This window comes from Abramis brama (genome assembly GCF_963993115.1).
Source record: "Abramis brama genome assembly, chromosome: 23".
NCBI lineage: Eukaryota > Metazoa > Chordata > Actinopteri > Cypriniformes > Leuciscidae > Abramis > Abramis brama.
In genome coordinates, this window is record NC_139985.1 from 22925777 (window position 1) to 22950790 (window position 25014).

General features: G+C 37.1%; 1 protein-coding gene across 1 annotated transcript in view; it reads left to right on the plus strand.

Annotated features, from left to right (window-relative positions):
- The window catches only part of ttll7 (tubulin tyrosine ligase-like family, member 7), a 114403-nt gene that overhangs the window by 78458 nt on the left and 10931 nt on the right, over window positions 1-25014 (plus strand). The window contains 5 exon segments of the mRNA XM_084101960.1: window positions 1195-1330; window positions 12395-12481; window positions 13813-13975; window positions 18792-19117; window positions 21844-21975. Of these exon segments, the coding sequence (XP_083958086.1) occupies window positions 1195-1330; window positions 12395-12481; window positions 13813-13975; window positions 18792-19117; window positions 21844-21975 (844 nt within the window).

Sequence of the window (25014 nt, forward strand, 5' to 3'; positions counted from 1 at the left end):
TTTGTATAAAACTGTAGAAAAGTTGTGATAGCAAAATAAATGGGCTTATTACACAGTTTTCTGATATATGCTGAATGGTAAAATGTTCAACACTGTGCTAGTTTCATGCCTCTCGTATCACTCTGTGGTCTTTTTGTTCTCACATAATAACATTATTTTAACTCAATTCTTTATATTTAAGGTTCATTTATGTGGTAAGTAGCTAGGATAATAATCAGGATAATTCTTGCAGTCTGAAAGTCAAAATCATCTTATGATCTCTACATTATGCCTTACATTATAAACATTTAAAAGGGAGAGAAAACACTACCCATATGTTTTGTTGCTGACGTCAAAGGCTGTCCAATCAAACTCCAGATTTGTGACTGGTTAAATAGCTAATAGTAATAATAGCTAATACAATTTCTAGCCTGTTGTTTGTTCAGTCTAAACTGGTAAATCACACTTATGATGTTTTTTATGTTTGTATAGAATTTAAATTGTTTTCTAATTTCTATTGGTCTAATTCATGGTTATATGGTAACACTTTACAATAAAGTTTAATTAGATTAGTATGTAATGTAATGTGTTGTTTCACTACATTAGTTAACATGAACTAACAATGAAAAATACTTTATTAATCTTTATTTATTAATCTTAGTTAATGTTAATTTAAACATTTATTAATATGACCTAACAATAGACAGTTGTACTTTTTATCATCTAACATTAACAAAGTTTAAAAGATCAATAAATACTGCATTAATAAATACTGAATGAACTTACTTTAACTACATGTACTTCTTGTAAAGTGTTACGAGTAATATAAATGCATTTAAAGGTTTTTTATATATTTTTTGCACAATTTTGGTACTGTAGAGTGTTGCCATCTGATGTCTAATTTAAAATCTGGGTCCTGAAGCAAAGCCAGTTGCTGGTTTTGATTATATACACAACCCAATATGGCGCTGATCTGAAGATCCATCACACAGATATAGACAAAGGTTTACACGTCTCTGGCTTTTGTTTAGTCTTAACGTCTAATATAAAGACAAGTTTATTAATCATTAGTATATACACAGCATTAATGGACAAATGCATGTGTGAAAAGAACGATTGAGGTTTGTTTAAGTGATTAGAAAAGCAGGCAGACCAGGCTGCTAAATCAGATAATCAGATAAAGCTTTTTCTCTCCCTCTCCCTCTCTCTGCACAGATGTATTTACCCCCCAGATGACAAGCTGCTCTTGGAGAAATATGAGAGTCTCCTTTCAGCTGCCTTTCAGACATTCCTCGCTGGGCGAGCAGCTTCACTTCAAAAGGAAATGAATAATCCACTGAAACGAATGAAGGCATGTACCTGAGACGCAACCCAACAGTCTTTTGCTCTTTTCTTTCTCTTCCCCCCTACAACTACTTCTTCCTTCTACTCGGTCTTTTGCATTTAAAATAAGATGAGGAAAAGTATTTTACTCCCTAACTCTTTTTGTGGCCATCTGTTTTTCATTATTGGAGTTTAAGGCAACCATCAGTATTACTATTGCTCATTCATATGGTTAGGGATTTAAACAATCCATTTGTGCTATAGACATGAATGAAACCTCAAATCATGTGGCTAGTTGAGGAGAGGTGTGCTAATACTTTTCTAAGTGATGAGACTTATGATTGATTTATTTTATTTTATTTTATTTTATTTTATTGATTGATTTATTTATTTTTATTATTATTATTATTATTTTTTTTTTTGTTGCATGCCTGGCACATAATAAATCTGGCCCATTGACTGGCACTGTATTCTGAGCCATTCAGAATCTTGAGACTAACTTATAGACAGTGTTGGGAAAGCTATTTTGAAACTGTTGCTTGTAAAATTACCAGGTATTAATATTTTAGTTTAACTATAGTTAAGCTAGCAGTTGGCGGAAAAAAAACAGGACTCATGTGATATTGCGCTCATTACTCTTGTGATATTGCTTAACTATATCATATGATATAAATATGAGACAAAACAGGGATATTTTTGCCCTGATATCTTTCATTTTAGTGGCATTCTAACTGCATTCTATAGGTTATATTATACAGTGAGCTGTTGCTCTGCTTCGTGTTTGTCACCAATCAACTGTATGATCAATGCAAGATGACCTACGTAGGTCTGTGGCAAGACATGTGCGTTAAATACATTAAATCATTTTAACACGTTATTTTTACTAATTAATTAAAGTGACTGTTAAATCGACAGTCCTTTATTGTAGTGGTTTATTTAAATTGTCACAATTTCCAGTCACAATTCTCAGTCACCAGCCCAGTCACCACATAACTACATTTCCCAGCATCTCTCCTGGTTCCCACCTGCACTCAGTCAGCCATCACCACACCTGCCACTGATTATCACCTCATCAAGACACACAGATAACACAGATACCAGTAACGATTCCGTTATATTGATTATGTTCTATGGTTGTGTGGATCATCCCATACAGTAGAGGAAGCAGTTCCAGAGAGAGAAATTCCAGTGTCCATTCCAGTGAGAGAAGTCCCTGAGCCCACTCCATCGCGGCTCCTGCCCCTGAGCCCACTCCAGAGTCCGCTCCAGTCCATGAGACTATATGAGAATTCCCCCCAGACCAAGAGTCAGCTCCAGAATTCAGCCAAGAGTCCACTCATTTCCCCGAACTCAGTCAGGAGCCTGCTCAGATCCCCGAACTCAGCCAGGAGTCCACTCAGATCTCAGCGATTCATTATGTGTTCACCCCTGCTCTTGTGCTCAACCTAGAATCCTCCTCCTGGTTGAACACCAGCCTAACCCCAGCACCAAGGAGGAAAGAGATCAACCTTTCATCACTCTGATGCAATCCCTGAGCCCAGTCCAGTGTCGGCTCCAGCCCCTGACCATAGTCCAGTGATGGCTCCAGCCCCTGACCATAGTCCAGTGATGGCTCCAGCCCTTGACCAGAGTCCAGTAATGGCTCCAGCCCCTGACCAGAGTCCAGTGATGACTCCAGCCCCAGAGTTCAGTCCAGAGTCCGCTTTAGCCCCACAGTTCAGTCCAGAGCCCGTTCTTGTCCTAGAGCCCAGCCCAGAGTGTGCTCAGCCCAGCCCAGCCCTTGACCAGAGTCCAGTAATGGCTCCAGCCCCTGACCAGAGTCCAGTGATGACTCCAGCCCCAGAGTTCAGTCCAGAGTCCGCTTTAGCCCCACAGTTCAGTCCCGAGCCCGTTCTTGTCCTAGAGCCCAGCCTAGAGTGTGCTCAGCCCAGCCCAGCCCTTGACCAGAGTCCAGTAATGGCTCCAGGCCCTGACCAGAGTCCAGTGATGACTCCAGCCCCAGAGTTCAGTCCAGAGTCCGCTTTAACCCCACAGTTCAGTCCCGAGCCCGTTCTTGTCCTAGAGCCCAGCCCAGAGCGTGCTCTCGTCCCAGAGCTCAGCACAGTGACTGCTCTACCATCAGAGTCCTCAACCAACATGGCCACCATGGCAGAGTTCCCCACTATCCTGGATTCTATGCCTGAGTCTCCTGATGTCACTGCCATCATGCCTTAACCCAGCCATATAGTTCCAAATCCAGGGGATTCAGAGACCCTTCTACTACTGAGTGCTCTACCCGTCATGGCAGTGGCCATCATGTGTGTCTGGGCTGCACACTCAAACTCTTATCGAAGTGGCGGTATTCATCAATGAACTTCCTGTATGCCCTAAAGTGTCCACGGAGTTCGTTCACAAGTTTTCTGTTTACCCAAATGCGACCATGGAGGTCATTCCCCAGTTTCCTGTATGCCCAAATGTGACCATGGAGGTCGTTCCTCAGTTTCCTGTATGCCCTGAAGTGACCACAGAGGTCGTCCTCACATTTCTGGTTTGTTCAGATGCGACCACGGAGGTCGTTCCAGAATTTCCGGTGTGCCCAGATGTGACTAAGAAGGTCTTTCTCGAGTTTCCTGTCTGTCCAGATGCGAACACGGAGGCCGTTCCTGAGTTTCCTGTTTGCCCTGATGGAAACTAAGAAGGTCGTTCTTGAGTTTCCTATCTGTCTAGATGCGACCACGGAGGCCGTTTCCGAGTTTCCTGTTTGCCCTGATGCGACTAAGAAGGTCGTTCTTGAGTTTTTTGTCTATCTAGATGCAACCACGGAGGTTGTTCACAAGTTTCATGTTTGTCCTTTGTCCTGTTTGCTGCTAAGAAGGTCATACCCGAATTTCCAGTTTGCCTTGATGTAGCCATGGAGGTTGTCCTCTGTCCACAGAGGTCGATCAAAGTCCCTTCATCACGGCCACAGAGGCTGATCAAAGTCTCCTCGCCACAGCCACAGAGGCCGATCAAAGTCCCCTCTCCAAGGTCACATAGGCCGATCAAGGTCCCCTCGTCGCAGCCTTGATGGTTGCCCTTGAACTCTGTTTGTCTTTGTTTTATTAGGTCTGTCAAAATCAGCCCTTCAGACATCAGCAAGCCAGCTGGCACTCCAGACACCCGGCTTACTACTGGCACTCCAGACGTTCTCAAGCCTGTCACCCATCCAGATGTTCTCAAGCCTGTCACCCATCCAGACGTTCTCAAGCCAGCTGCCCTTCCAGACGATCTCAAGCCAACTGCCCCTCCAGACATTAAGCCAGCTAATCCTCCTGATGGTCTCTAGCCAACCGATCTGCCTGGGGTTAGGTTTGTCTGCTCTGATGGTGGTGTTTTTTGTCTCCACCTTTGGAGGTCTAAAGCTCCACTGTGGGGATCTACTGTTCTGCCAGCTCCACATTGGGAGTCTTCAACTCAGCCCAGCATCATGGACCTTCTGCTCTGGATTCTACCCTTGCTCATCCTGTCCTGGCTTATTCCTCCCCAGTTGGATTTATTTTGGCGTGAGGTCGCACCTTCCTGGAGGGGGTAGTACTGTCACAATCCTCAGTCACCAGCCCAGTCACCACAGAACTACATTTCCCAGCATCCCTCCTGACTCCCACCTGCACTCAGTCAGCCATCATCACACCTGCCACTGAATATCACCTCATCAAGACACACAGAAAAGCACTCGTCTTGCATAACCTCATTGTTTGGTCTCGTTGGACACTAGCAGTCTAACTCAGTTTCCCACCTGCTTGCATCGTTTGTTTCCTGCACTTACCTGCAAATAAACACCCTTTGTGGAAGTTAAAAATAACCTTTGTGTTACATCCTTCTGTTTGCTGACAAATGACTTTTTTATAATAAAATATAAAAATGTAATTGTTAAGCAGTGTTTTAAAAGCTTTATTAGCCTTTAATACAAATTGTCCCACTGCATTTCAGAGCATTTTTTTCTCTTTTTTTTTATTTTTATGGAAGCCTCTGCTCTCAAATTCTCTATTCAGATGGAGTTCATTATTGTGCTCCGCAACCTCTCTGAAACCTCTGGATGTTCATTTTACAGGGAATTTCAAGGCCAGATCTTAGTACCCATGCAAATGAATGTGGCATATTGTTGGAAGGGTTTCATCCTCATAGCACACATTGATGGAATCTGAAGTCTAGCATTGGAGTGGGGTTGCGCATGAGTTTGAATGGAGATTGTTGTTAGGCAGGTTGTAGTTTTGAGTCAGGAACTGACTGTTGATATGGCAGGGGAGTGTGTGAGCCATTTTCTACGGAGCTAGTGTCTGGCTTATTTCGGCAAGATTCAAGAGCCCTGAGTTTGTGCCATTGCCTTGTGGGTTTTGACCTTTTTGTCTGTCATTGTGTTTATGTATTGTAGCTTCAGACTTTCAGCAACCCTGAGCATTTAACATTAGTCTAGGGTCTGTCTAATTCTCACAAATTTACAGAGAGTTTGGGAAGTTACTCAAAATAAGTCATTAGTATTATTAATTACTAATTACTTTTCTAGTTTTTCATGGGAATACTTTAGTAATTACTCTGTCTAAACAGCAATCACATTTATCTTTACTGTCGCTGCAAAATTGGCTTGCTCCATAATCACTGGATTACAATAACCGGCCAAATTTATGTCAACATTGCCTACTCTTAAAAAAAAAACTAATAAATCAGAATCCATAGAACCTTTTTATCCACAAAAGGTTTATAGTTAAAAAAGGTTTATTTAGATTATTAAAATGTTCTTCACACTAGAGGAACTGTTCACTGAAAGGTTTTTTGGGAAAACCCAAAATTGTTCTTCTATGGCATAGATGAGAAAACCCTCTTAACCGTTATTTTTAAGAGTGTATTTGGTGTTCTGAAAATTGACCCACTCCATCATGAACTATCAAATGTGGGGAAGTCTGTGTGTAGCACTTGTCTCCCTACATATTCTTAAGGATACGCTCATTACAAACGAGTGGCTACGGTTTATTTTTAAGGACCCTGATCATTTCAGTCTGATCTTAACAGTATGAGAGGTACATTTCAGCTTGAATTTTATTTTAGCTGACATAATATAATGCAGTCGGTGCAAAAAGGCTGTTTTTGAAAGATGCAGCAGGCAGCAAGGGCAGCACAAACTATACTGGACCCGATAGCAAATTCACAGTTCACGGCTTGAAGCAAAGCATTGTCTCTCATTTCATATGCAAAGAAACATTTACATTTTAGAAGCACAGCAGAAAAAAAAAAAAAAAAAAAAGGTCAATATAATGCCAAGGATCACAGAGAGGGTGAAAAATGGTCATGAAAATCTAATTGATGCCACTAAAAATTGTTAGTAGCCAATGACTTCTCAGATAATTTAATATTATACAACTTTTGTTAATAAAATGATCTCAGGGACTGAGACTGACAGATATCAGGGACTGTTCAAATCAGATTTCCTTATGTCCACAGACGAATATAACATTGTTATTAGAAAAATAAAAAAAATGTCTAAAATTACATTTGATTAAAGCCACACTATGTAATATTTTAAGTTGATTTTTAGCAAAAAAACACTTTGTTCTTTCAAAATTATACGTTCTCATTAATGAGTAATCACTTCAACCAACTAATTAAGTATTCTCGTAAGTGTATAATCTGCCATTTAGAATACATACGAGCGAGTCGCTCGAATGGCGGAAGCCTTGTTGCGCATCCATCTTGAAAATACATTAGACAAAGAGGGACATACCTGGAAATTCAAGCTTCACCTTTCGCGTTTTTACACTCAGTGGCACCGTGACGAATGCGAGAGGGAGATTACTCGCGACTGCTGGCAGATTTGAAATAATGCGGCCACCGTAGGACTTAAAACGCCCTCAGAATGGGAGGGGCTAGAAAGTAATATTCAGTTGGTAGTCATATACAATTTCACCGCTAGATGGGAGTAAATCCTACACAGTGTAGCTTTAAGGTAAACAATAAATTCTGTTGGTCATTAGATAAATGGACTTAAAGGGATAGTTGATGCAAAAATTTAAATTCTGTAATCAGTGAGGTTGGATTAATCGTTACATGGATTACTTTTTGTCCTTTCTGATGCTTTTTGGTTTTGTTTTGTTTGCTTGGACTTTTCAATGGATGGAATGAAATTATGAGGTAATATTGAACAAATGTTTGTGTTCTGAAGATGAACTGAAGTCTTATTGGTTAGAAACGACATGACGGAGATGGCAGATTTTTATTTTTCAGTAAACTATACCTTCAATGATTAATTTATTACTCTAGTGCAGTAGTTCTCAACCAGGGGGCCTTTGCAAGCTTCAAAGGGTGCCGCAGGATGTATATATATAAAAAAAAAAAAAATATATATATATATATATATATATATATATATATATATATATATATATATATATAGTGCTGGTTAGAATTATGTGCCCCCTTGGTAAATATGATCAAAGATGGCTGTAAAAAATAAATCTGCATTGTTAATCCTTTTGATATTTTATTTACAAAAATCTAACCTTTCATTGAAGTAAAAGAATTGAAAGTGGGGAGGAAATCACATTATGAAAAACATGTTTTTCTCCAAAACACGTTGGGAAAAATTATTTGCCCCCTTTTATTAAATACTTTTTGCAACCTCCTTTTTCTAAGATAACAGCTCTGAGTCTTCTCCTATAATGCCTGATGAGTTTGGAGAACACCTGACAAGAGATCAGAGACCATTCCTCCATACAGAATCTCTCCAGATCCTTCAGATTCCCAGATCCATGTTGGCGCTTCTTCTCTTCAGTTCAGCCCACTCATTTTCTATAGGGTTCAGGTTTGGGGACTGGGATGGCCATTGCAGATGCTTGGTTTTGTTTTGATTTTGATGTTTGATGTTCATTTTACACATGGGGTACTTTTGTATCCCTGTGTGCACCAAACCCATCTTAAGTGTTTGCTGGCAAAAAAGCTATTTTTTGTTTGTTTCATCTGACCATAGAACCCATCCCGTTTGAAGTTCCAGTTGTCAGTTACTTTTCAGACATTCTATGGACAGATGAAATAAAACAAAACAAAAAGAGCTTTTTAGCAGCAAACACTTAATATGGGTTTGGTTCATACAGGGATAAAAAAGTACCCCATGTGTGAAATTAAATACTCTGCTCTATCTTTAATGCTGTGGGCCTAATTTTCTGCCAGAGGTCCTGGACATCTTGTTCAGATACGTAGCATCATGGTTTCGATCAAATACCAACAGATAAAAAATCAAAACCTGACAGCCTGTGCTAGAAATCTTATAATGGGCCATGTTTGGATCTTCCAACAGGACAGTGATCCAAAAACAAACATCAAAATCAAAACAAAAATGGGTCACCTAGCACAAAACCAAGCATCTGCAATGGCCATCCCAGTCCCTGACCTGAACCCTAAAATGAGTGGGCTGAACTGATAAAATATCAAAAGGATAAACAATGCAGATTTATTTTTTACAGCCATCTTTGATCATATTTACTCTATCTAAATTAAAATGTTAAAATAATATAAACACATAATAAACACATACAATCACAAAATGTTTATTCCTTTTATATATATATATATATATATATATATATTTTTTTTTTTGAATAAGAAGAATAACAAACAGAACATAACTTCTGGAAAGACAAAATAAATTGTGGTTAATTCATATATTTAATTAAGCATGCTAATTAATTCAATATATCAAAAAAAAAAAGAAAAAGAAAGAAAAGCTGCTTTATCATAATTACAACAGAAATACCAGAAAAATATCAGCATATATTGAATACTGTGTTGGACAACGGGGGTCTTGGAGTAAAAAAAATTGAGAACTGCTCTAGTGGTAATATTTTTATTTTGAGTGTGACACAATGGTTATACTAATATAACATTTTATTTTAAAAACAAAATTTGTTCTCTACATCAGTAAATGTATAAAAGGAATGGCGATGTATTTGTTTGCATTTTGTTTCTTTCAACACAGGCTCATTGGAAGAATCATATTTTTGCAAAACTCAAAAACTTACCAATACAAATCCATGGAGTTTCCAGCTGAAATTAACACAAAAGGCAGCTAAACAGCAACAACTTTTATTTCATTTTCACACAAAATTGTGATTACAGGGGCAGATTATCGATTAAAAAAGATTTATTTTCACTTGGTTCCTTGCACAATACTATGTTATGACCTCAAACAATTATATCGGTGCATAATTTGTAAACTAATAAGTTTTGATGTTTGCATCATCACATAACCAGCTCCATATGTGTAGCTTTTCCCATGCAGTAGACTTGCTCGGTAGCTCACCTGGTAAACTCGGGCACTCGGGTACTCAAGTCACATGAAACTCAAGTCTTGATAAAAGAGCTCAAAGACTTGTAGAAGCAAGCTACAATATCATGGTTGCTTCAGCAAATCTGTTTTGATGTAATGTTTACTGTTTGTTTATAATATCAAGTATGTTAAGGAAATGTCGCCACAGGCACGTATTTCCAATGAGCCTGAGTTGATTTCTTTAGAACGCCTAACAAGCTGCGAACAGCTGTGTGCGGGAGAGAGTGTTGCTCTGTTGTTACCTTGCTTTTCACAACCACAACCAGCACTCAGTAAAACATTAACAATGGCAATTTCCAGCATTTCACCGCAACTTATTGTAACACACGCTGACAAAATGAAAACTGTTGAAGATGCGTCCTCTGCATTAGACACACACCTGACTTAAGCTATTTCATATGTTCCCACCATCCCTGCCATAAATGATGCTTAAGGCCTATCTAAAAAGAATATGACCCAAAATTGACACAAAACAAGGTAACAAAAAAAAAAATCATAAACATCTTACGGTAGCAAACACTGGCAGATATTGACACATCACCTGCAGTCAGAGTGTTGGCTTATTGTGGGCTTTTTTCTCTTCACCTACTGCCTGAACAATAAGTCTCACTCTGAATTTGGGAAACAATGGAAGGCGGCGATGAGCAAAAGAACCGAGTTTAATGCACTTAAAATCTCTCCATCTGAGCCAGAACAACAGATCAATGCCTGGCTTATTGAGTTACAGCTGGGATAATGTTTCTGCTTGAAAAGCATGCAACATTTGTAATGGAGAAACATCAGAGTCACATCAGAGAAACATAAAAAAATTTGTTGATTCAGAAGCAGATTCAGAACAGTATTGATCAAATTCTTGAGACTGTCACCAAAATACATTTATTGTTTGTTTATACAGCTGCACGCCTGCCGTTTTCTCATCTGAGCTACTGTCATTATCCAATCTTGTTTTGTTTGGACTGAATTTATTTGTATGAACCAGTTGACAGACACTAAGTCCCTTTTTAGATTAAAATGTAGTTTTGGATTCAAAGCTTAATAATATCTCTCATGTCAAATGACTAAAATATAATTATACACTGAAATATAGAAGTTATTTTTGACGTTATTAAATATTAATTAAAATAATAATGGTATTAAATTGATAGCACCTAACGTGTTTCTGAATTATTTTGATATTTATAAATTAAATTTGCAAAGGAGGTATAATCATTGAGTTAGTAATGTAGAAAAAGTTTACAGAGTGAAAGGTGTTACATAATAGACCATACTGATAATTAGATAAAATAAAATAAATTTATCAAATGATCCTTGGAATTTATGACTACATCAAGTACCCAATTAAATGCACCAATTGGTTAGAATAACGTGCAAATCAGATAATTAAAGAGAAAGGCTAACCTTTTATAAACCTCAATTAACTGGTCTGGTTTGGTCATAAGTGTTGTAGTACGTCATGCCGATATCAAAAGAACTGCCTGAGCCCCCCAGAAGGAAAGTTGTAGAGGCTTATGAGTCTGGGAAGGGATTCAAAGCCCTTTCCAAGATATTTTAAGTCCACTATTGTAAGTAATCTACAAATAATGGTTTCAGACCACTGGCAATCTGTCCAGGCTGGTCTGTCACACCATTCATCCCAAGAGCAGAGTGCAAGATGTTTCAGGATGTCTTAAAAGAACTGTAGGGTGTCATCAAGGGATCTGCAGGCAGCTCTAGGAACAGTCTGTGTGAATGTGCTACTGTTGTGGAAGAGAAATACGTTATTTTAAAGACCGCTGGATTTATCAAAAGTGTTACACTATAATTGGAATCAGAATTATTAATCATACTTAATCATACCAATAATTAGTTTTACAGTGTTTTAAATTAACTGGTGTTGCTTGCCTGAATCATTGGTTTTAATTCATAAAATATAATGGAAAATGAATTGGTCATTTTAGAGGTAGGATTTAGTAATCTGTGATTTGTAATACCATGGAATTTTAATTTTAGAGTCTTTTCTCATGTGAACTGAGCAGTTGCAGTGAACCCATACTTCAAAGTCAAAAACAGAGTGCTTTATTTGAAAGAAATGACAAGGAAGAAATGCCGAATAGATTATGATGTGTTAAACTCAAAGTGTGGTTCAGATACAGATTCCAGATGGATCCCTGAACTCGAAACACATGGCTTTGATTTATGCCAAGAAATTGTTTAGGTGTCATGCAAAGTATTGTTTTGATTTAGGACTTTTTTCCTGAAATTACTCAATTTGATTACTTATAGTTTGCACAAGATAATAATGTGTTTAAAATATTTTTGGAATGAAGAGGCCTCACTCTAATTATATATATATATATATATATATATATATATATATATATATATATATATATATATATATATATATATATTATTGTTATTATTATTTTTTGTGTGTGTGTGTGTGTGTGTGTGTGTGTGTGTGTGCTGATTTCACACTAATAGTATGAGTTGGCATATATATCCAAAACAGTTGTATTTTGATTATTTTAGATTGATATTTGATCTTGATCTTTATGTATTTAATATAGTATCGCTTCATAACGGTCAGTTAGAGCATCTATTATTTCATCCAAATAATTTGATTTAAAAATATACATTTCACAGCAAATATTTGGTTATATAAATAATCACCAATATATAATCAATATGCACCAATAAATCAACACATAGTAATATACAATTTATATTATGTGAAAAACAAAGAAAATCTTATGCATTTGTTTGTGGCTTGTTCTGCAGGAGGAAGATATCCTAGACCTCCTGGAGCAGTGTGAACTGGATGATGAGAAACTGTTGGGAAAAACCTCTAAACAGAAAGGTTCTAAGGTACGTAGTCACAAATGTAGATAAACTCACTTTTTTAATCTAAAGAAATTTAAAGTAATTACATTTGCTAAAGTAATAACTATATTTACTATGTACATTTTATTTCTTTTTTTTTGCATGGGAAATGCTTTTATCCTAAGCAAGTTGTATTGAATTCAAGGTAGTTTGAGAATTTTGGGAGACTAATTCGATTATGTCATTCGCAATGAGTCAGTGATCCCCACTGATCTCTTTTACCACAGTTCTTATTACTCTTATGGTTCTCTGATTGGTGAAATCACACTGACTTCTGATTTTTACAACAGTGCACCGCCCAAAGGCAATGACTACACCAACACTGGAACTGAAAATTGAATGTTTTGATTGAGTTTTCATGCTCAGTTTTCTCTTAATCTGACTGCAGTTGAGCACTGTCTGTCACTGGACAGATCATAGTCTAAGCAACCAATTCATAACTTCACAAAATAAGTAGTTACTGCTTTTGAATTTGTACAGCAGCCTATGCTATTGCTATCTCAGAGCTCATGATAAGTCTGTCTTGAAAGTTTTCTTTACAATTCTGTATACAGATGGAGAAAATGTATGGGGTTATTACTTGTGGTACCTGACTATCAAAAATGTCATAATGCAAAATATAATTTCCCCCTTTTTTAGTTTGGGGTGAAATAGTTTTCATGACATTTGCTAATAGAGATGTTACAGACAGTTACATACACTGTTTGGCATGACTTGGAGTTGGTTCACTTTTGACTAGCAGAATGTAGGTTTCATATTGGCAGTATCCGCTCTGATGGATTGGAACACTTTTAACAGTGCCATTACAGGGCCATTTGGAATAATCTGACAAGGCAGAAATTAAGAAATTTAAATAGTCCCAAGCAGTTCTCTTAAAAAGCAGGAACTCTCTGCTTTCTTTCAAAACTCTGTTGGAGATTACATTCAAAGTGTTAATTTAGACAGACCTTTGAGCCAAATTGAAGTTGAAAAGGTGAAATTAGTGCATTCAGGAAGCTAATAGTCAGTGCATCCCAAGTGTTGGACAGATATTCAATTTGTTGTTCAATACTTCTTGAAGGACATAATAGATTAGTTCCCCTGACATACAGTGCATGCGTTTCAGACCAAATGAACATGTTTCTGCTGTGACATTAATCAAGACTTCAAGAAAATCAAGACAGGGTTCGCCAGGCATGCATCACCGCCGCCCTTACATTCTTTCAGTAGTGGCAAGTGTTAATTGGTCTCAGGCTTAAAGCTGCAGAACTGACATTTTTCTAGGATGATCTCTCATCTCTCCCTGCGGATGTGTTTATGTGATTGTTTGCCTGTAGGTCCTGTCATCCATGCCTGAGAGCAGCCCGACACCCAGAGGGCACAGAGACCCTGAAGACTCTTCGGCCAGCTGCAGCGACAGCAGCTCTGGTTCTGACGCTGATGGAGAAGATGAGAGTAGCAGCATCACGCAGGAGAAACTCAATCGCCCCGAACGCTCCAGTGAGTTCCTCCCCTTGGGCCTGTGAAAGAAAGTGCTCTGGGAACCTCTATTAGGTCCTTTCCACAGAACTGGTGCTGGTTCTCTTTTTCACGAAATGGTTCCAGTGCAATCAATATGGTTCCATAAGTCAGGGTAATGTAAAGTTTAAAATTCACGCATGACATAAAGTTCTTAGCAGACAACAACAACAGTTCTGATGGAAATGCGAAACAAAACTAGATTGCTGTCATTGTAATCAAGAAATCTGTTTACATGGGAAACAGTCAATGCAGAGATGTGCCAAGTGTTTCAAGCATCTTGGAGACGTTGCCGCAGTTCTTCTGGATTTAGTCTGTCTCAGTTTTTTTCTTCATGTAATCACAGATAGACTCGATGATGGTGAGATCAGATCTCCAGATCGGAGCACCGGCGGTTGTTAGACTGCTTGTACATACAAAAATCTCTCTGGATTATTACAATTAATGGCAAAATGAATGTTTGGAAATGTAAACTGATATTTCCTACTGACACACAAGAGCAAAAGATGTAAATAACTGGCTTAAAAAGGATTCTTTTTTAGGATTCTTTGATGAATAGAAAGTTCAAAAAAACACCATTTAATTTATTTGAAATACAACTTTTTTCCAATAATAAAAAAGTCTGTACTGTCACTTTTGATAAATTTAATGCATCCCTGCTGAATAAAAGTATTAAATTCTTACAAAAAATATCTTACTGACCCTAAACTTATTTGTTATGGCTTTTGACTTTAGCATCAAAAGCAGCAAAACAATCAAATTGTACTAATACATTTACAAGAATTAATTAATTTCAAAATGAATGTACAAATCTTTTTGTTTTGATAACATAAAATGTAACATCCCCAAAAAATTTATTTCTCTATATTTTTCCATCACACGCTGCGTTTGATGCAGCTGTTAGAAGTTAATTAATTTGATTGCAATCAATTTACAAATGATTGCAAATAAAATTATTTCATTTTAGCATCATTTGAACGTGCTTCACAGTTGCATCAAACGTTTCCAGTGTAGAAAACTTTAATGATTGTAATGGGAGTGATCTAGTTTTGTTTTGCGTCAGCCTTGCCAGAATGAGTTGTTGTTTTGAGAACTTTACTTGATCTCACTAATGGACTTCTGACGTTATCTGTTCCTAGTTTTATTCCAGGTTTTAGGGGTCTGCTCGGTGGAAAAGCTATTTATCACCTGTGGGCTGGGACTATTAGGGTAGACTTGGAGGTTCTGGGATGTTTTGCTGCTGAGCTGCTTTTATATGTGCTATCTGTCCCTCGATGGTTTCCAGATGACTGCGAGAGCTGCTTATGGCTTAAACTTTTAAGCAGCCTTTTGTCTAGCCAGACATATTAAATCTTCAGTGCCGTTTGCAGAGCCTGAGCTAAATTACAGATGTAAATCTACTATAATGCATTTGTTTACCTAATTAATACATGAAACAGAGAAAATCCATCTTTTTTAATTAGGGTCACAGTATTCGCTGGCCCAGTGCTGTGGCTCTTAATTTGACTGGCTGACTGCGGCAGGTGATGTGGTGAGAGGTCCCCCGGCTCTCATGCCATGCAGCTTTAATGAGCTTTTCTGATGTTTCAGTCCGCTGGTTTAAAGGGAGACCGGTCGCTCAGCTTGGGAAAGGCACAGGTTGGGTATAAGTTCTGAGAAGCACTTCTGGTGTACTATGAAAACTGTGCAAACAAGCCCGAAAAAATTTTGTGTTTCACAGTAGAGCTTTTTTAGAAGCTGAGTGTTCCTTGTGGTCCAGCAGCTCAAGCATCTATCTATCTATCTGTCTGTCTGTCTGTCTGTCTGTCTGTCTGTCTGTCCGTCCGTCCGTCCGTCCGTCCGTCCGTCCGTCCGTCCGTCCGTCCGTCTATATATATATTATATATATATATATTATGGCAAGCCGTTCAGGAAATAATTATATTTATAATATGAAGTCTGAATATATAGAATGAAAGTCTGAATATATATATATATTCAGACTTTCATTCTATATATTCAGACTTCATATTATAAATATAATTAATTATAATATATATATATTAAATATATATATATATATATATAGAATGAATGTCTGAATATATAAAACGAATGTCTGAATATATATAGAATGGAAGTCTAAATATATATAGAATGAAAGTCTGAATATATATATAGAATGAAAATCTGAATATATAGAATGAAAGTCTAAATATATAGAATGAAATTCTGAATATATATAGAATGAAATTCTGAATATATAAAATGAAAGTCTGAATATATATAGAATGAATGTCTGAATATATAGAATGAAAGTCTGAATATATATATATAGAATGAAAGTCTGAATATATATATATAGAATGAATGTCTGAATATATAAAACGAATGTCTGAATATATGGAATGAAAGTCTGAATATATATATATAGAATGAAAGTCTGAATATATATAGAATGAAAGTCTGAATATATATATATGGAATGAAAAGTCTGAATATATATAGAATGAAAGTCTGAATATATAAAACGAATGTCTGAATATATGGAATGAATATCTGATGTTATCAGCGCCATCTTGTGTTATTCATCTACTATTTTTTATACACATTTTGAACAATGAGCGAGTCCGCACGAAATTTAGTAGCAGCAATTTTAAGTAACGATCATCTAATTAACACCCTGGCGAATGCGTGTACGGGCCAAAATACTGGCAACCGTACTCAACATCGTTCTACTGATGAAGAAATGAATTCGCTATTTCATCGCGGAAGAGCGAATGCGGTGAATTCATAAGATTCATAAATTCCTTCGAGAATGATGCATAATGTTCTTTCAGCAACATTTTGTTGAACATGACTGACCATAAGCGCTAAGAATGTTGCAAGAATGGAAATATGATCCTCGAGATGACGTGATGTAGACTCCAAATTGTTTATGTTGTTTGGAGTATGACCAACTGTTGCAAAAAAGTCTTGTAGCTCACCAAAGTATTGGAAAATTTCAGGGAATGACATTTTTAAATGAATCACAATTCAAAAGGCTAAACTACACATTATTCAGTGAGAATTGTCAAATGTACACTTTCTTTTCACATATTCACACTTTCACATACATTTAGACTTTCATTCTATATATATTCAGACTTTCATTCTATATATTCAGACTTTCATTCTATATATTCAGACTTTCATTCTATATATATTCAGACTTTCATTCTATATATATATATATATTCAGACTTTCATTCTATATATATTCAGACTTTCATTCTATATATTCAGACATTCATTCTATATATATTCAGACTTTCATTTTATATATTCAGACATTCATTCTATATATTCAGACTTTCATTCTATATATTCAGACTTTCATTCTATATATTCAGACTTTCATTCTATATATATATATATTCAGACTTTCATTGTATATATTCAGACGTTCATTCTATATATATTCAGACTTTCATTTTATATATTCAGACATTCATTCTATATATCTTCAGACTTTCATTCTATATATTCAGACATTCATTCTATATATATTCAGACTTTCATTTTATATATTCAGACATTCATTCTATATATTCAGACTTTCATTCTATATATATTCAAACTTTCATTCTATATATTTCATTCTATATATATTCAGACTTTCATTCTATATATATTCAGACTTTCATTCCATATATATTCAGACATTCGTTTTATATATATATTCAGACTTTCATTCTATATATTCAGACTTCATATTATAAATATAATTATTTCCTGAACGGCTTGCCATAATAAATATATATATATATATATATATATATATATATATATATATATATATATATATATATATATATATATATATATATATATATATATAATATATAATATATATATTCAACAGGGTTGAATGGTTGAGCTTGAATTCATTTAAATCTACAGTTTGTGTAAAAAAAAAAAATCCATGATTGTCACTTCCCACCATGCACTGTGCAGGTTGCACAGGGTTGTGCACAAAATATGAGACACAGCTAAATTAACAATTAATTAATTAATTAAATAATTTTGATCATTAAAACAAGGTATTAATTAACAATAGTTTTTACACAATTATTTTAACAGCTTATGTCAACATTATTTTGTTTGATTATTAGATACAGGCAAAAATATAATAGGCAGTATTTAGAAAGTGTCCAACAGTGATAGGACAGGCCAAAATGATGCATTTTATGTTAGATAATAATATGCAATAGTTCAATAATGGAAAACCAGTTTGTATCCTGTTTTGGAAAGTGCCATTGATTGTGCAGTTTATTGATTATTCGTGCCTGACACAGTTTAAGCCATGACTTTTCCATTAGCCAGTAAAAGTGGGACAAAGAAGCAAGCTGACAGGTTTATTTGGTGTACAGGGGGTCACTGGTGATTGGGTTGCTGCCAGAGGGGGCATTAGGCCATTCTGGGGTGACATTGTTTGCCCCACACTACCCTGAGGCCATCTGCGATTTTCCGAGCTAAGCTGCTATAATACTGCTTTTGGCAACTTCTTCCCTGAAGATTCACGGATGAAGCGGCCATGCCGCTGGCCAGTTCACAAACTGGAGGTCATTCAAAATCGTAGATTTGCTGTATGCGTGTTTCAATTCGCTGTCCACCCTGAGTTGGAAACCTGACAGGCCTGTAGGATGATCAAATGTTGCAGTGATTAAGCTTTTTCAACGGATTTCAGATGTTTGACTTAATTTCCTTGGTGATCCAGGAGGGTGTGTGAATGTATGTGTCTTAAATTGAAGTCAAATGCTTTGGTTCTTTGTTTTAGGTCGCGTTCATTGGAAACCTGCCCCTAAACCAATACGAGGTCCTTCCTGCTCCCCCAATCTTTCTGGGCTCATCCGCCGCTCCATGTCCTGTCCACGCTCCATATCCTCTCTGACTGCGCAGTCCCCTACCAATGAGACCAGACAGCCGAAAACAGCCAATCACATGGCTAATGCATCGCCTGCACCCGCTCAAACAGCAGCCGCCATGACGCAGATGACCCCAGGTCGACTCCACTCAGCATCTCGCTCCCAGTCGCTCAGTCGCAACAGTTCCACAAACAGAGTTCCACACAGCAACAGCCTAGGTGCCATTCATCCCAATACGGCAAGTATCGGTTCTCTCTGTCACACATAGGGAATTTGCTCATTCTATTCATACAGTATATGTGCTGCAATTCCATTTGCATGGAATACCCTGTCAAAAGATTACATTGATCTGAATTTGCAGTATACATCTAGAGCACACTATGTGGAATTAATAATAAAGGACCTGCACTGACCTGACCTTCCATTTCCATCTTGATGAATGAACCAGAAGTTCAACCCCAAGAAATCAGAAAAAAACAAACAAAAAAAAAATATATTTTGCATAAAAAAATTAACCTGATTTTAGATTTTTGCATTCTGACATTATATTCATGACAGTTAAGCACATTTCCCCCTAAATTATCAAATTTCCGGGTTTCTGTGTTTTCACTGTTATACGGTAGAGTTAATATGTGAGTTAATATGTGCTGATTTAAATACAGTTTTTCAGAAATGAGGATTCTAATAAAATTCACCATTGAGAATAAATAAATGAAAAAAACTAACAAATTAAATCTGCACACACTGAAATAACGATAATTTAGAAATAAGGATAATATTGTGCATAAATGTGACCTGTGTATTTCATGATTGTTTTCACATATATAAATGTTTTAATGCCTCAATATTTGGTTGGACTGACTTAAGTTAAGTTTTTTTTTTTTCTCCCTAAACAGTTTCTGTATAGCAAAGGATACATAGTTTGCATAGTTGACATAGCTACATAGTTACATGGGAAATATGTGGAAAAGTTAAATGGGAAATATGTGGAAATTTGTCATTTTAGACACTGCTGGACTGTGTATACAGTATACAGCAAGCATTACTCTAGTATTTAATTCTGAACAGACGTATTTCACGAACACATCTATCTTTTTCTTTACCTTAGATGTCCTCAGATGTTCACAAAGATGGCTGATTTAGAGAAGATCTGGCAACACACCACTTGTAAAAATGAAAAATATAATTTTTATTTTCCCATCGCTGTCCTGAATCATTCCAATCCATCACACACACACACACACACACACACACACACACACACACACACACACACACACACACACACGCACACACACACACACACACACACACACACACACACACAATCAGTCAAGCTGTGTTTTCATACTGTGATAGTTTCTTCTCGTTTTCACACTTCTATATCTACTCTCGTTCTCTCACTCTCTCTGGGCATACCTTAGAGAGGAAAATTTGTCATATTGTGGAAAAATTGGGAGTGTGAAGCTAAATTGGGCCTGTATTTACGGGCACATTCATCTCGTGAATATCAGCACTCCCCCTTGTTCAAACTCTCATTAAGGAATATTAATCAGGAAAAACAGCACACACACTTATGCACTGTTTAATAAGACTTTAGATTATGTTTAGCAAGACGGACTACTACATACTCTTTTCAGAGTAATTGTATATAGGATGCATGGTCATCAAGTTAATAAGTCTTCATTTCTAATAATGTAACCTGTTTAATTAGGATTTGCACTCTTTCCTCAAAACTCTTCTAATACAAGGATTTTGTGCTGTGTTTGTAGAACTCTAATAAGCCTCCATAGACTACATTCAGTTTTTGTATTTTTTTGCTCAGTATATGAAGCATTGAATGTGGCAAATCTTATGAAAACATGCCTGGGTTACATGGTACCTGACAAAAAAATACAGATTTTTCTTAAACCAGCCAATCCAACTAATTAAAAAAAAAATATATATGTGTGTGTGTGTGTGTGTGTGTGTGTGTGTGTGTGTGTGTGTGTGTGTGCGTGTATGTATGTATAAATATATGTGTGGGTATATTCAGTATACACATAATATAAATATATAAAATATTAAATAAATAAATATTAAATAAATAAATATATATATATATATATATATATATATATATATATATAATATAACACAAGGTTTTATGTTAGATTCGATTAATCGATTTGTCAACACTAAATACATATTATTTGAATGCTAAATTTAGAATTTATATTCTACACTAAAAACTGATATCCTGGTTATTTTGAGCTATTGCTACCTGATTCAACCCCTTAATTTAGATTTGTTTGTGTAATCAAATATGTTTAGGTTGATTCAGGGATTTTAAATAGTATTTTTGACTTAAATAGAATCAATTAGATGTTATCACATGAAGCACATTTTAGGTATATTTTATGAACTTTTTCAGTGTACAAATCTTTTTGTATTTTCCATTATTCTCCATGATGATCACTATTGATTAGTGTTGCTATGTTGGAAAAAAAAAGAAAAAGATTTTTAACATTAAATCAACACAAAAAATATTACCAAAAATACTTTGATAAATTAAAATAATGTATTTTTTTCATTACTGAAATGAAAATTTGAAGAGAACAATGTAGTTAATTGACATTTAAATAATTTCTTCTTTCTTTTGATTTTGGGATGAAACTTAACTATGTTATCGACATAACATACTAGAAACTAGAAATCTACATGTTCTTAAGATTTCTGTGATTCTCCCTTGTGGGGCCTCAGACTCTAAAATGCCTAACCCTAATATATTCTGTAATTTTAAAACTTTTGCTCAGTTTGTGAAGCCTAATGTCTAAAAGATCGCTGTTTTTTCCTTCCCACAGCGAGCAGTCACGTGCCATATGAACACACTGCTGTGATGGCCGAAACAAACCTGATGACTGCAGAGAAAAGACGTCACACTTAATAACTCATCTTTATTGTGTGGGTTCTTTGCATGTGCAGGCGCAGGGAGAGACCCCGCTGAGTAAAGAGCAGGAGGCCGAGCTGATGCAGCAAACGCTGGCTGCGCTGGGGGAGATGAGGATTCGTTACCCCGGGAAGAGCGAGGAGGAGGCCGAGGCCGTGTTGGATGAGGTGAGCTACGCAGCTGAGAGAAAGCGCTCGGTCAGGGCAGGCGGACCGGCTGCTCTGTTCCCCTCATTCCCCGAACTCATTTGAGGACGTCCGAGCCTTTCGCAGCATCTCTCGCTGTATGTAGAGTCATTAGACATCCACCTGTATGCTTAATGAGATCCATTAGCTGTCTGTGCAGAAACACATCTGGCCAACGGCACCTGTTTAAGGCACTTTTCCAGCATTCATTTACACATCACTTTCGCTGCGATTGATCTGGCGTACATTTGCACATCAACAATCACGGAAACACAGCATTTAACATGAAAAGCACAATTGAACGGATGGTGGCTCTATTATCAGAGCTGTGAAATTGTAATTGGTGCTTTCCATGAATACGGTACACTTTGGTAATTATTTTATTTTCAACCATTAGAGGCACATTATTAGGCGTGTTAGGTAAAGTCTTATCTAACATAAAATTAACCTTGCATGAAAAATAGCTTGTTTTAATCACACTGATTAAACACCGCGACCCATGTGAAGGTAAAAGAGTAGCATTTGAATTTGAGAACTTGTACAGTAAATATTCACACTTATAAGTGTGAAGACAATAATTAAAACACCTATGGTTTGAATTCGAAATTGCAGAAAAATAGATGAAAATGTGTAAAATGGCATTTACATGAACAAAAAGACAGGGACAAATGTTTATCATATATTTACTTTAGTCAGTTTTGCTGTGCAACCTCAGGTCGCCAACCTCTCAAATCCTGCAGTAGAGTCCTAAATATCAGCGCCTTGATTTGTATTACTACTTTTACGATATTCCTGTTGCAAAACTCACTTCATGGTCAAAGAACAGACAAGATGGTTTATTTCATGTTCTTTTTCTAATTTATTTACACAAGAAACTGAGGACAACATTATCGCACCAATATAGGTTCCATATATATATATATATATACACTGTATGGATATACACTGTATATATTTGCAGATGTGTGCAAATCGAAACTGTAGCGAAGTTCAGATGTTATGGGAAGAAGGAGGCGGGAACCGGCGAACATTCAAATATTTTAATAAATAAATAAACCAATACAAAAATGAAAGTATAAGCCAGCAGCCCCTCGCGGACGACTGCTGGCCACACAAAACAGGAACAAAACGTCAAATAAAACTCAGGCCTGTTCCTCTCTCGCTCTTCACTGTCGTCGCTCCTCCTTTATGCTTCCGCTCCTTCGTGAGAGATACGAGACCGGTGCGTCTCGCAGGTGTCGCTCATCAGAGTAATCACGCCACCGGCCTCGTACCGCTCTCTCACGGCCCTCGGCCTCGTCCTGCTCGTCACAGAAACATTCAGCCTTTCACATCAGAGCTGTGAGTGTAAATTTCAATTTGGAAGTGTGAATATTTATTGTACACATTCTCAAATTCAAATCTACAAGCTCTCGAGTTTTGCTACTCTTTTAGCTTTGTTTAGCCACCTTTAAATTCTCGACTGCATACGACAATTTAAATGATACATCAATATTATAATTTTGACACACTTGTGAATTTATATTAAAAAATCACATTGTATGATTTTTAAGTAATTAATTTGCATTTTATTGCATGACATAAGTATTTGATACATCAGAAAAGCAGAACTTAATATTTGGTACAGAAACCTTTGTTTGCAATTACAGAGATCATACGTTTCCTGAAGTTCTTGACCAGGTTTGCACACACTGCAGCAGTGATTTTGCCCCACTCCTCCATACAGACCTTCTCCAGATCCTTCAGGTTTCGGGGCTGTCACTGGGCAATACGACTTTCAGCTCCTTCCAAAGATTTTCTATTGGGTTCAGGTCTGGAGACTGGCTAGGCCACTCCAGGACCTTGAGATGCTTCTTACGGAGCCACACCTTAGTTGCCCTGGCTGTGTGTTTCGGGTCGTTGTCATGCTGGAAGACCCAGCCATCTTCAGTGCTCTTACTGAGGGAAGGAGGTTGTTGGCCAAGATCTCGCAATACATGGCCCCATCCATCCTCCCCTCAATACAGTGCAGTCGTCCTGTCCCATTTGCAGAAAAGCATCCCCAAAGAATGATGTTTCCACCTCCATGCTTCACGGTTGGGATGGTGTTCTTGGGGTTGTGCTCATCCTTCTTATTTCTCCAAACACGGCGAGTGGAGTTTAGACCAAAAAGCTCTATTTTTGTCTCATCAGACCACATGACCTTCTCCCATTCCTCCTCTGGATCATCCAGATGGTCATTGGCAAACTTCAGACGGGCCTGGACATGCGTTGGCGTGAGCAGGGGGTCCTTGCGTGTGCTGCAGGATTTTAATCCATGACGGCGTAGTGTGTTACTAATGGTTTTCTTTGAGACTGTGGTCCCAGCTCTCTTCAGGTCATTGACCAGGTCCTGCCGTGTAGTTCTGGGCTGATCCCTCACCTTTCTCATGATCATTGATGCCCCACGAGGTGAGATCTTGCATGGTGCCCCAGACCGAGGGATATCATCTCCCAGACCGTCATCTTGAACTTCTTCCATTTTCTAATAATTGCACCAACAGTTGTTGCCTTCTCACCAAGCTGCTTGCCTATTGTCCTGTAGCCAATCCCAGCCGTGTGCAGGTCTACAATTTTATCCCTGATGTCCTTACACAGCTCTCTGGTCTTGGCCATTGTGGAGAGGTTGGAGTCTGTTTGATTGAGTGTGTGGAGAGATGTCTTTTATACAGGTAACAAGTTCAGACAAGTGCAGTTAATACAGGTAATGAGTGGAGAACAGGAGGACTTCTTAAAGAAAAACTAACAGGTCTGTGAGAGCCGGAATTCTTACTGGTTGGTAGGTGATTAAATACTTATGTCATGCAATAAAATGCAAATTAATTATTTAAAAATCATACAATGTGATTTTCTGGATTTTTGTTTTAGATTCCGTCTCTCACAGTTGAAGTGTACCTATGATAAAAATTACAGACTTCTACATGCTTTGTAAGTGGGAAAACCTGCAAAATCGGCAGTGTATCAAATACTTGTTCTCCCCACTGTATATAAGAAGGACTGCAA